Here is a 12,268-nt window from a genome sequence, read left to right as displayed (position 1 = left end):
GCAGCGGATTAGGTCCTGTGGACACCATTCTCTTCTCATCACCGAGTGCTCCACCGGCTTCTTTCTGCCCCTCTCCTCCGACGCTTTGACTGTGTCGAACAGGACCCGAGTTAGCAAAGCCAAACCCACCTCTCATTCTGCGGAACCTACCGAAGGTATCAGCATACGAGCCACGAGTCCCCAGCGGGAGCAACATCAACAACAGCAGCAGAGAGCAGGTGGTGGTGATGCCCTTCCCGGAACCCATCCTCCTAAACCAGTCCCATGCTGCTCTTGTCCGACTGTGCGGCTTTTGTGGAGGACCAGTGATGAGGTGAGGACGACAACTCCAACCGCTTGGACATGAGGGAATTAATGAAACGGGTGTTGCTGGTTCCTTGTTTCCGGCTGTGGGACGCCTGGAAGTCTGCAAAATGTGCCTCCCTTTTGGTCAAGATGACACCGAGAGTCAAAATGCATGGGTGGGTGGGTGGGTGGTGCACTGTTTCTAATAAAAAATGAAGCAGCGTTTGTATTTGGAAGCTTCTTTGGATTCTGAACTCGAGACATGGAAGAGAGCCGATCGACACTAATGCTGGCAAAAGAACAAAAAGGATACCAAACATTCACAACAAAGAAGAGATTTTATTACACTGCTAGTCTACGTAATGACATTTAGGAAGCATCCATTGATATCTGATCCAAGCAGTAGATGCATGTGTATATAATTCCAAGCACTATGCTCTACGTAAATCTGACCCAAGATTTCATTTGTTTTCCGAGAAATATCTATAAAAAGGTCGGTGAGTGGCCCTAAGTTCGTCGGATCACCTGCGGCCAGACACTTGAATTTATTGTATAGATCCAACATATATCGGGTATTGTATTTGATCGGTAATTTTACAACACCTGACAATTTACTACACTACATCATTTGCATACATAATTCTATTAATTAATTTGTTCTAATTAAAAAAATAAAATTATTATCAAATCTAATTAATAATATCAAAATTTATGAATAATAATAATAATATTATTATTATTATTAGTAAAGTTTATACGTTATAATAATATTTAAATATAAATATATCTAAATATAAATACATTCAAATATATTTAATAGGACTGGAAAGACTAAGTAGTTAATTGTTGAAGGGTTACGATTGTGAGATGCTTCATCTGTCAATATTTTCATTCTGTGCACAGAGTTGAGGATGATCAGTCATCTCAACCGTAAACAGGATGTCCTTTTGCGATGGAATTTGAGATTCTATACGTTACTCGAGTTCAGGAGAAAAAACACGAGAAAAAGGAACAAAATTGTGTGCAAACATGTCCAGGGTTTCATGCTGAAGGTGCAAGTAATAGGAGCCAAAGCACCACCAGTAAGACTGATCCGAGTCTTGGCATGTTGAACTAAAACCGGATGTTCAGGTAAACGGATGGAAGCAGTGTTCGATCCTCTTGCCGGCACTAATCTCTCGTCTCTTTTCCTTGTTCATTATACGAAGAATGTGCCATTACATCTGACCTTAACCTGAGCACTAGCATTAACAAGCGTCGAGCATTGCCATCATCTTGACAGTAGTGACGGACATTAATTCAGTGGGAATCCAACATCCGAACCAAACTTGCTACATAACTTGAATATCTGGGAAAATATTCATCTGATATCCTAACATGCATAAGAATATAAAGCAATATCATAGCAACAGCTTCAGATATATTGGCTACTACGGACCAAAGTACAAGAGAAATGCATACAGGCGAGGGAATAACACACACAGAACATTGCTGTCATAAAACAAACAAAAAAAAACCACATATTATCTTCCTTCATATACTCACACGTCCTGGAGAACCTCCTCTTCATCGCCCTCATAATCATCCTCCTCATCAGCAGTGGCATCTTGATACTGCTGGTACTCTGAGACGAGATCATTCATGTTGCTCTCTGCTTCAGTGAATTCCATCTCGTCCATACCCTCACCAGTGTACCAATGCAAGAAAGCCTTCCTCCTAAACATTGCAGTAAATTGCTCGCTCACCCTCCTGAACATCTCTTGGATCGAGGTCGAATTGCCGATGAAGGTGGATGCCATGGAGAGGCCCCTAGGTGGTATGTCACAAACACTAGACTTCACATTATTGGGGATCCATTCGACAAAGTAAGACGAGTTCTTGTTCTGGACAATAATCATCTGCTCATCAACTTCTTTAGTGCTCATCTTGCCTCTGAACATAGCAGATGCAGTGAGATAACGACCATGGCGAGGATCAGCAGCACACATCATGTTCTTAGCATCCCACATCTGCTGGGTCAGCTCAGGGACAGTCAAGGCACAGTACTGCTGTGATCCACGTGAAGTCAAGGGTGCAAAACCGACCATAAAGAAGTGGAGGCGAGGGAAGGGTATCAAATTTACAGCCAATTTCCGGAGGTCTGAATTCAATTGTCCAGGGAAACGAAGGCAGCATGTGACCCCACTCATGGTCACAGATATCAAATGGTTCAAGTCTCCAACTGTTAAGACGAACCAAAATTTAATTTTCCAAGTGTCAGCTTATAACCAACAAAAGCATATACATCGAACGCAAGCAATTGAACATAAAAAAAATTACATCATCAGTAAGAAAAGTCGCAATTTTGTAGTTCGATAAGTACATAACAAATATCTACATACAAAAATTCCAAACAAGCAGAACAAAATCATGCTTAGAGCTTGACAGTGCCCACAAAGGCAATAATAATAGTAAACAAATCTATGTCAATACAAAAACAAAAGACAAGAATCGCGTGCTCTTTTCTTTTTTTTCCGTGTTTATCATGTTTGTACCAATTTTTTTTTATCCTCAATGGAAAATCCATAGCAAACTTAATCAGAGTAGATGGATAGTTCAAAACCTATGCCAAGAGCAGCTCATATTAAGAGAGAGGATGTCAGTCTAACCAGAACAAGTACATTATTGGACTCCTTACACCACCATGCAACTATAGTAAATAGATATTACTCCATTTTTAACAGAAAACAAGATGCAATTGAAAGCTGCAACTCAACATCAATTATGGCCAGTTGGGATGATGTACCAAATGACAATGAAGGAATATGATTAGTTTCTTTCAACCTATTTAAAGGACATCTTGGAATAATTTTGTTGATTGCTTTGAATCTAAGTAAGCAAATAGAGAAGATTTAGTTTTAAAAAATTGAACGGGTAGGAAAAAAAGTGGCCAAATTTCTTAAATGTTCAATGTGCAGTTAAATATTTCAATAACCATGAAATACACTATAATGAACAAAACCTAGATAATGAAACTATAGTGAGGTGCATGACTGCTTACATCTCCTTCAAGTAGTATGAATCTCTGACTAGGTTTAGTTGCCTAGATAAATAATTGTGTAAGAAGAGTTTCAGCTTTAACCACTGAATCCTTGCTTCATTTTCATCAATTTCTAGACTTCCCCATTACAGCTCACTAAGATTGATGTATTAGCATCAAGTGTTATTATCCAAACAGCAAGGCTAGACCATATGCTTAGTTTGACCAAAATACAAATTTCTGGTGCAAAAAGGAAACTTAAACCGGCGTACCTTGCAATAAACCAAGAGTTGTCACATGGGAAAGCTGTTAGCATACATATAATAAAAGTTGCAGCTAGTACCAAAAAACGGACCCATTGAAAAAACCACCATCACAAATAGTGTGATTCTAGTACCCAAGTTTTTAACACTCAGCATTACATCTAGCAAGCTAATAGAAACACAAATATCATAAAATTGAAATGAATGCATACAATAGAGATTATTTTGACTACACCACCCAATCACATAATTCTTCCTAATGTTGAGAAAGAAGTTTATGTCTAAGACCCATGATAAACCTATTAGATGTGCTGGAACTAACAGAGAAATGGCAGACCATAAACTTTTGCATAAATAGCTAAATTCTAACACCAACATTCTAATTTCTTTTTGTGATGATAGAACTGCCAATTAAACATGAATCAAATTCGTCATTACATAAACAAAGTCACCCATGAAACATTCATTTAAAACACAAAATTGTGGATTTTTTTTTTTCGTTGTGTCCTGAATACTTATAACCAAATAGATTTATCTGAAATGAAATTAAAACCAAATTGTGGCAAAAAATCAATCCTCAACAATGTTAAGTACCAAAAACAAAATTCCTATGCCTACAACAAGAACAAAAATCAACCAAGAGGATTGACTTACTGCACTCAAAAAAAGGTGATTGACTTACAGCTCGGTGTGGTTAGCTTAAGAGTGCGGAAGCAGATATCATAAAGGGCCTCATTGTCCAGCACCATGCATTCATCTGCATTCTCAACTAACTGGTGGACAGAAAGGGTTGCGTTGTAGGGTTCAACAACTGTGTCAGAAACTTTGGGGGAAGGAAAAACAGAGAATGTGAGCATCATCCGATCTGGGTACTCCTCCCTGATCTTTGATATCAAAAGTGTTCCCATTCCGGAACCAGTTCCTCCACCAAGAGAGTGGCATACTTGAAAGCCTGAGGAGAAAAAAAATGTGGAAATGTATAATTGCATAATATCAAGCACATTCCAAGTGATAAAAAATGATGAATAAACAAGCTCATGACAACAAACCACAATAAAGAAATCAGATCAACATCAAGAATCACAGAAAACTAAAAGGTCCATGAACTATGAAGATTTTCCTATGATTGAATGAAAAGGTTTTTATTGATAAAAGATAATGAATTCACTCTGATCTTCTATAAAATTAACAATTTTCATCATAATCAAGACTATACATTTCACTATAACAAACTATGATTTTCATATATGGCATATAAAGCATTCAATACTTAAAAAGAAAAGGCAGATAAGAAAACAACAAAATTATATCAGAAGCAAAATCTTAAGTTTTAGAACACATCAACAGACACCATGATCCATACAACCTTGAGCTTTTTCAACAATAGAAATTTGCTCAGTGAGAAGCAATCAGAGAGAAAGATTAGCTGCACCATCATTTCAAAGAAAATTGAAGAGTAAAAGATGTTAATATATAACATTCAAGCCTAGTCTGCATGATTATCGATCAAAAATTTTTATCGAAAGTGCCAACAACTTATCTCAATTCATGAGAGATCATAGCAGATCAAGAGATAACAATAAGCAACATAAATGAACTAAAACAACAAATAAAGGAATGGAGAACATACCCTGAAGGCAGTCACAGTTCTCGGCCTCCTTCCTCACAACATCAAGAACCGAGTCAATGAGCTCCGCCCCCTCAGTGTAGTGACCCTTAGCCCAATTATTTCCAGCACCTGATTGTCCAAAGACAAAGTTATCTGGTCGGAAGATCTGACCATATGGCCCAGTTCGGACGCTATCCATGGTGCCGGGCTCCAGATCCATAAGCACCGCCCTGGGAACGAACCTCCCACAAGAAGCCTCGTTGTAGTACACATTGACCCGCTCCAATTGGAGATCTGACTTCCCAATGTACCGACCTGTGGCATCAATTCCATGCTCATCGCAGACCACTTCCCAGAACTTGGCTCCTATCTGGTTACCGCACTGACCACCCTGGACATGTAGGATTTCTCTCATTTTTACCTAAACCAAAGAAAAGTAAGCGAAAATTAGCACTTAAATGGGTAACAATCTGCATAAGTTGTTGAGAAACCTCACAGCTTAAATCCTACTCTTGAATAAACGAATAAGACATCATATCTTAGCGGGTTTATCCAAGATCAAACAACTATTCATAAGATCTAGAGCAGATCTAAAAGAATGTCCCCAAAACACCCAAAACTTAGAAGAGAAGACAGATCTATAGCATCCAAAGATTCAATCAACCATAACCGACATTAGGACGAGAAACCACAAGAAATATTCCACAATGACTCCAACATCACGCAAGAACCCAAACCCACAATGCTTCAAATTCGAAGAACGAAGGTGATAATCCAAAAGCAACTAGGATCGGAGAAAGAGAGAGATGGATCGAAACAAATTCCTCCAGAACCGTTAGAAACAGCCACATAAATTGAAATCCGCTGTTTTCTCAAGAAAAAACGTAGCATTCGCCAAAATACAACATGCAACTGACTCGAGAACGCAAAGATCTTGAGGCGACGTGCCGCAAAATCGAAGAATCGACTTCCAAATGGAGGGCTTACCGGCGGGAACAGTGAAATCGGGGTAGCTTCCTAGAGTGACCGAAGTGAGACGGAGGTCTCGAAGCGAGGCGAGCCGGACTTGTGCGGTGGAGGCTTTATAATGGCGAAAGACAGGAGAGGGGATCGGACGGCCACCACTCTTTCCCTCGCTTTCCCCCGTTGGCTCTCGGATACCGTTCGATGGATGGGTCTGAAGTCGATTTGTGATGGCTTCGAAGATGAGACCGATGCTTTGGACTTTGAAATATCGACAATCTTAATAACGATAATACCCTCGAGAGTTAACGACATGGACTGTTCTGCCCCTCCCTCCCCACTCATGTTTGTTTGGATCCGTCTGATCCAGGGTTGGACGGTCTGGATTTGTTGTTCGTCGATCAATTTTGTAAGGAAACATTAATTCTATTTTACTCTTTATAATTTTATTTTATTTTATAATTATAATTTATTTTTTAATAAATAAATGCTCGTCGATGAAATATGAAATATTCAAATTTAAAGAATGAGATGGACATGAAATATTTAAAAAGCATATTCATCTCACACAAGTTAGTCGCAATAAAAGCCAAACTCAAATTTAAAAAGCTAACCCATTCTTTTCACTTTCATGTTAAAAGAATCATAAAGAATTAGATTTTTTTCTATAAAACACCTTTCGTTTATTTTTTACAAAATTAAGTTTTTTTTCAAAAAAAATTAATATTATTTTTATTAACGATAGTTTCGATTAGAACCATCAATCATGTATTCTTTTTAATTAAAAATAATTTAAAATAAAAGTTATAAGTTTATTTCTAAATTTTGAAAAATAGATGTATAAATATAATGAGTATAATAACTTTAACTTTAAAAAAGTTGATATAAAAATAATAAAATTATAATTTTTTTATTAAACTAAATGACTTTACTAATGTTTAAACCTAAATTAATTGGATTTAAATCTAAAGATTTAACCATTATACTATAGACTTTTTTATATTTATTTTTTTATCTTATTTAACAAGTTTAAAATCAAAATTACTTGTTTCGATTTTTTAGAATAAACCACCCTAAGTCGATTCAAATTATTAAGTTGATTTGATTTCGAATCAAACCTTGATCAAGACTACCATGGAGAGATTTCATTCCCAAATAATTTTTACAAGGAGTATAATTAGGAAGAACATGGGAGTATAATTAGGACTTAGAAAATTTGTTCTAAAATAATTTTTATAAGAAAAACTTTATTTTTCAGAGTCACTTTTTTCGTACATATATTCCTTTTTAGGATCAATTTTATCATATTTGATTTTCGAAACCCAAATGAGATCATGAACATTAAACATATGAATAATATATTTAGTATAAATAAATTGAGTTCTTAATAGTAATTAAATCCCAAATTCTAAAAAAAATATATCAGAAAAAAATCATCGAAGAATCTGATCTAAAATCCAATAATTGAGAGTACGTTGATTAGAATAGAGTTAATGACATGATTAATACAGATAGATAGCCTTCTCAGCGAGAGAAGACCATGGTATTAATACTGAAGTTTACTAGAAGATTTTTTAACTAATTTATTCTATTATTTAATTGGAAGTCTCCCAAACGAGAGATAGGACTCGATGTATTTCATGGGCTACAAACTCTCATTATATAAAGAATATATTTAGAAATATCAAGTAGAATATGGGCAAATTTACCCGAGTCTGAAAAAAGGGTTGGCTGCTACTGGACATAGAATATTGTAATGTTGTAATCCCAAAGGAAGATCATAAAACTGAACAAAGCGGATATTATTGGTGAACGAATATGGTGTGACTGATGAGTCAGTGTTTCTCGATCCGGGGTGCTGTATGCGTTAAGCAACGTCTCACGGTCTCCAGGTTGGTTGACAGCTTACATTTGTTCACCGAACGGTAATTCCCAAGTTGAGATGCTCGTGGCTCGAGGGTGATCGTTTTCTTACAAAAATGATCTTCGTCGGGTGATTCCTGACTTTGGTCCCTCCGACGATCAAAGTCAGTAGTTGTTTTTCTCTTCTTTTATATCTTCTCTCTCTTGACCGGATGCCAGCCAAGGACTTTTATATTATTGTACGAGGGTCGATCGCACACGGATTCTGCGTAGCGACTGATCCTCGGGGGATGAGACGATACTTCTGTGCGGTCGCCGTCCTGGGGCGGCGCCAAACGACACCATCCCGAGCTTCCGGGACGGGACATGCCAAAGAGCGCCTCGATATGGATTATGACTTAGCGTATGAGGGTGATCCCTTTACTGACTCGACTGTAGCACGACGTGACATCAGTTGTGACGTGTCTTAGACCCAAAATATATCTTATCATATATGACACCTTTTTTTTCTAAAAAATGTTGAAACCAAGATTTCCAAATAAAAAGAACGAGAGGTTCATTGAATAAACCATATACTATAAGAACACGTAGCATTTCAAATCGAGTAGAAAACTTTAAAAAATCAATAGTTAGATCGATAATCCCCTATATATATATAGTTTAGGTAAACCAAATTTAAGAATATAGAGAGGAGCAGCCTTATCATCGATAAACTTACCACCCCTCTCTCACTATTGATAGTTTATTAGGATCTAACTCCTACAGAGATGCTTGATTTTTAATCTTTTGAAGCTTTGTTTCATGAATAGTATCATGCTGTCAATCTCGAATGCCTTGGGAGTTATAGTAATTTGATCATTTTGAAATACCTTGTAGGATGATTGTTCAGGTGTTTGAGCATCTTAGTTTGGTTCTGTATGAATAATTGAAAAAAGAAATTCAAACATTTATCTATTATTCACTAATCCACATATATTTATGTCTCTCTATTTAAAACTGGTAAAAAATATTTTTATTTTATATTTCTTACAACTATTTCTGCAAATAAGATATGGTATCTCCCTCCTTTAAAAAAAAAAAAAATCAATCAATCAAGACTGAATAGAATTATAACCCAAACAATTATAGTTGGGTTAGATTTTAGCATTACTATAAAGAAAAACATCAAGATAAAAAATAATAAAAGTCTTTAATCAATGTGTAGTAATATTTTTTCTTCTCGATTAATGCGTCGAGTTCTGGTTACTGTTTAAGAATTACGTTTCCTAATTAATGCTCCCACTAAATTCTTTCTCTGATTTATATTTCTATCAAATATCTTAAAAAAATTTGTTCTCTTTCTCTGACTTATATTTCTTTCAATTATCTTAATTTAGGAGTTCTTTACTGATGCTGATGAATTGCAGAAGCCTAACTACTCAATAGGAGACTCCTAAATAGCATTCAAAAGTTATGAAATCCTAATCAATGAATAGGGGATGCCTAATTAGTACACAAAAAATATGTTCATATGTGTATATTATTGAGACTAAAAGTATTTAAACCAAAATATGTTCATACTAAAAGTATGAAACCTTTTTTTCCAACTAAAATGCAGTCCTATAGGTAGGCTTTAAACATATGAAGTTTCAACCATTCCCCACTAAGCAGCAAATGTTTCTAACCTATGTGTAAATTTTCATATGAAAATAAAAAGGATATTTAGGATGTGTTTCAGAGCACATTTCAAATGGTTTTAAAATATGAATTCAAATTTAGTAAATTTATTTAAATCGTATTTAGTATTTCAGTATTTGTAGGATATTAATATAATTTTTTACATTCTCAAATTGTCTCATCAAGATTTGTCATGATTTATATATTCTATAAGGTGAAATTTTATTTATTTATTTAAATTATTTTACAATTTATTTATTATATACATGAGGCATACCCATTTTTTTATAAGATTATACATATTCATTTATTTTATTTTATTTATTAATTTAAATAAAATTTTGAATAAATTTGTTACATAATATTTAGTAGTTTTAAAAATATAATTGTATTAAATAATATTTATATAATTGTATTAAATACTCAAAAGTATCTCACAACTATAAATTTACTTAATTTTTTCTTTAAATATACATTAAAAATATCAATATATTCCAAATGAAATATTAGAATTTTCCATGACTATTTATTTTATTTGCAAGGACATTTCATATTTTTTATTCAAAATTTTGTACAGGTATTTGCAAGACAAAAGAGTGCAAATATATTTATTTTATTTTCACACACACACACACACACACACACACACACACACATATATATATTATATATATATATATATATATATATATATATAAAGTTAATTATTAAAAGCTCATAATAAAAAAAATATATGAGTTTCTTTATGAAAAATTACAGTTCGAATTATGCTTCCAAAAATTATCCCTAAAATTAACTGAAAAGTCAATTATAGCTTATTTACACTGTGTAGTTTGGGATGATATTTAGGCAGTTTTCTTACAGGAGGAAACCCAAAGGCAGGCAACGAGTTTGAGGGGTGATTTGGCTTTCCATTTCCGTCGGATCGCCTTATATTCAGCACCAATCCTAAAGAAAACACTTCCGTCTCGTCTTCACCCTTCGCTCCAAAATAATCTCGACGAACGCCTCCTCCCCCTTCGCCTTCCCCTCCCATATAGCCGCGATCGCAAAACGAGGAGGGACTAGAGAGTGAAATCCTCTCAACAGCAAGAATCCACTCTTCCTCCCTCTCTCTTCCTTCTCTCTACCCCCATGTGAAAAAAGGAGTATAAACCCTAACCCTTCTTCTCTAGGGTTTCTGCCTAGAAAGAAACAACATGGCTCCAATCATCAACTACGAGCAGCACGCCCAGCGCCTCATCGAGCCTGATCTGCGTACGCGTCCTCTCCTCCCTCAATTTCTTCTTCTTCTTCTTCTTCTTCTTCCTTGTATTACTCTTTTTCCCTCCCTTTTTGCTTCGATCATCAAGATCTCGAAGGAGAGCGAGAGAAGATTGCGGGTTTTGCTGTTGTTGCTGTTACTTTTGCTCCGAATGAATGACTCATGGTAGTGTCTGTGTGTTTTTTCAGCGGTGCAGGTGCGTTTGCAGATGGTGATGGAGGTGCGGGACAGCCTCGAGATCGCGCACACCTCGGAGTACCTCAACTTCCTCAAGTGCTACTTCCGCGCCTTCTCGGTGATCCTGACGCAGCTGACCTCGCCGCAGACCACCGAGAGTGCGGAGCACAAGCTGCGCAACGTGGTGGTGGAGATCCTCAATCGTCTTCCCCACAGCGAGGTTCTCCGCCCATTCGTCCAGGACCTCCTCAAGCTATCCCTTGCCGTGCTCACCCGCGACAACGAGGACAACGCTCTCATCTCCATCCGCATCATCTTCGACCTTCTTCGCAATTTCCGCCCCACAGTGGAGGCCGAGGTCCAGCCCTTCCTTGACTTCGTCTGCAATATCTACCGCAACTTCCCCGCCACCGTCTCCCACATTTTCAACTCTCAAAACAACCCCAATCCTCTGTCTACCTCCTCCTCCTCAGCCGTCACTGCCGCCTCCCCTTCCCCACCTCCTCCTCCTCTCCCTCCTTCTTCCCACCCCATCGGGGGCAGAGGGGATGATGGCGGTGGGCTCGATGTGCCCCCTGGCATCAGCAGCAGCAGCGTGGGGTCGTCGACAACCTACACGGCAGCCGGACAGTTGAACCCCAGCACAAGTTCGTTCAAGATAGTCACTGAGAGCCCCCTCGTGGTGATGTTTCTGTTCCAGCTTTACACGAAGCTCGTGCAGACGAATATACCTTACCTTTTGCCACTCATGGTCTCTGCCATCTCCATCCCCGGCCCAGATAAGGTTTCCAACAACTTGAAGACCCAGTTCGTTGAACTAAAGGGCGCTCAAGTCAAGGTTTCGTTGTTTTTGGTCCCTCTTTCATCCAGTTCTGTTCTACTGGCCAATGCGATTTGGTCTCATGCTTTCTTTTTCTTTACGCCACAGACACTGTCATTCTTAACCTATCTGTTGAAGAGTCATGCTGATTATATAAGACCTCACGAGGAGAGCATATGCAAGAGTATAGTAAATTTGCTTGTCACCTGTCCAGACTCTGTCTCCATTAGAAAGGTGAGGGTTTTGGGAGATCAGAAGATCTTGGTATTTTGAGTGAGCCATCAACGAGGCATCACTAGTAAGAATTCCTGTTGTTTCAATGACAATGTTTTTCCATGTTTTTCTTCAG

The 12,268-nt window shown here is 37.2% G+C and overlaps 2 protein-coding genes across 2 annotated transcripts in view; one reads left to right on the top strand and one right to left on the bottom strand.

Moving 5' to 3' along the window:
- Nucleotides 1-1,685: 1,685 nt before the first annotated feature.
- On the bottom strand, nt 1,686-6,299 carry LOC135612860 (tubulin beta-1 chain-like). Its single transcript, XM_065109608.1, has 4 exons — nt 6,164-6,299; nt 5,198-5,597; nt 4,250-4,519; nt 1,686-2,506 (listed from the first exon to the last, which is right to left on the bottom strand). The coding sequence occupies exons 2-4, from the start codon at nt 5,589-5,591 to the stop codon at nt 1,827-1,829; spliced, it is 1,344 nt and encodes a 447-aa protein (XP_064965680.1). The 5' UTR covers nt 5,592-5,597; nt 6,164-6,299; the 3' UTR covers nt 1,686-1,826.
- A 4,301-nt stretch (nt 6,300-10,600) lies between these two features.
- LOC103985570 (uncharacterized) overlaps nt 10,601-12,268 on the top strand; it is a 39,847-nt gene continuing 38,179 nt past the window's right edge. Inside the window, exons 1-3 of the mRNA XM_009403311.3 lie at nt 10,601-10,915; nt 11,111-11,937; nt 12,028-12,153. Coding sequence (XP_009401586.2) covers nt 10,858-10,915; nt 11,111-11,937; nt 12,028-12,153 — 1,011 coding nt within the window. The 5' untranslated portion in view covers nt 10,601-10,857. The remainder of the gene's footprint in view (nt 10,916-11,110; nt 11,938-12,027; nt 12,154-12,268) is intronic.

Source organism: Musa acuminata, chromosome BXJ2-5, assembly GCF_036884655.1.
Source record: "Musa acuminata AAA Group cultivar baxijiao chromosome BXJ2-5, Cavendish_Baxijiao_AAA, whole genome shotgun sequence".
NCBI lineage: Eukaryota > Viridiplantae > Streptophyta > Magnoliopsida > Zingiberales > Musaceae > Musa > Musa acuminata.
This window is presented reverse-complemented; position numbering and strand designations above follow the sequence as displayed.

Excerpts from the sequence above, each read along its gene's own strand:
- LOC135612860 (XM_065109608.1), bottom strand. The coding sequence starts at position 5,591 with ATGAGAGAAATCCTACATGTCCAGGGTGGTCAGTGCGGTAACCAGATA. Across the intron at positions 4,520-5,197 it reads GAACTGTGACTGCCTTCAGG|GCTTTCAAGTATGCCACTCT; the intron begins GTATGTTCTCCA and ends TTTTCTCCTCAG. Across the intron at positions 2,507-4,249 it reads TAAGCTAACCACACCGAGCT|TTGGAGACTTGAACCATTTG; the intron begins GTAAGTCAATCA and ends TCGTCTTAACAG.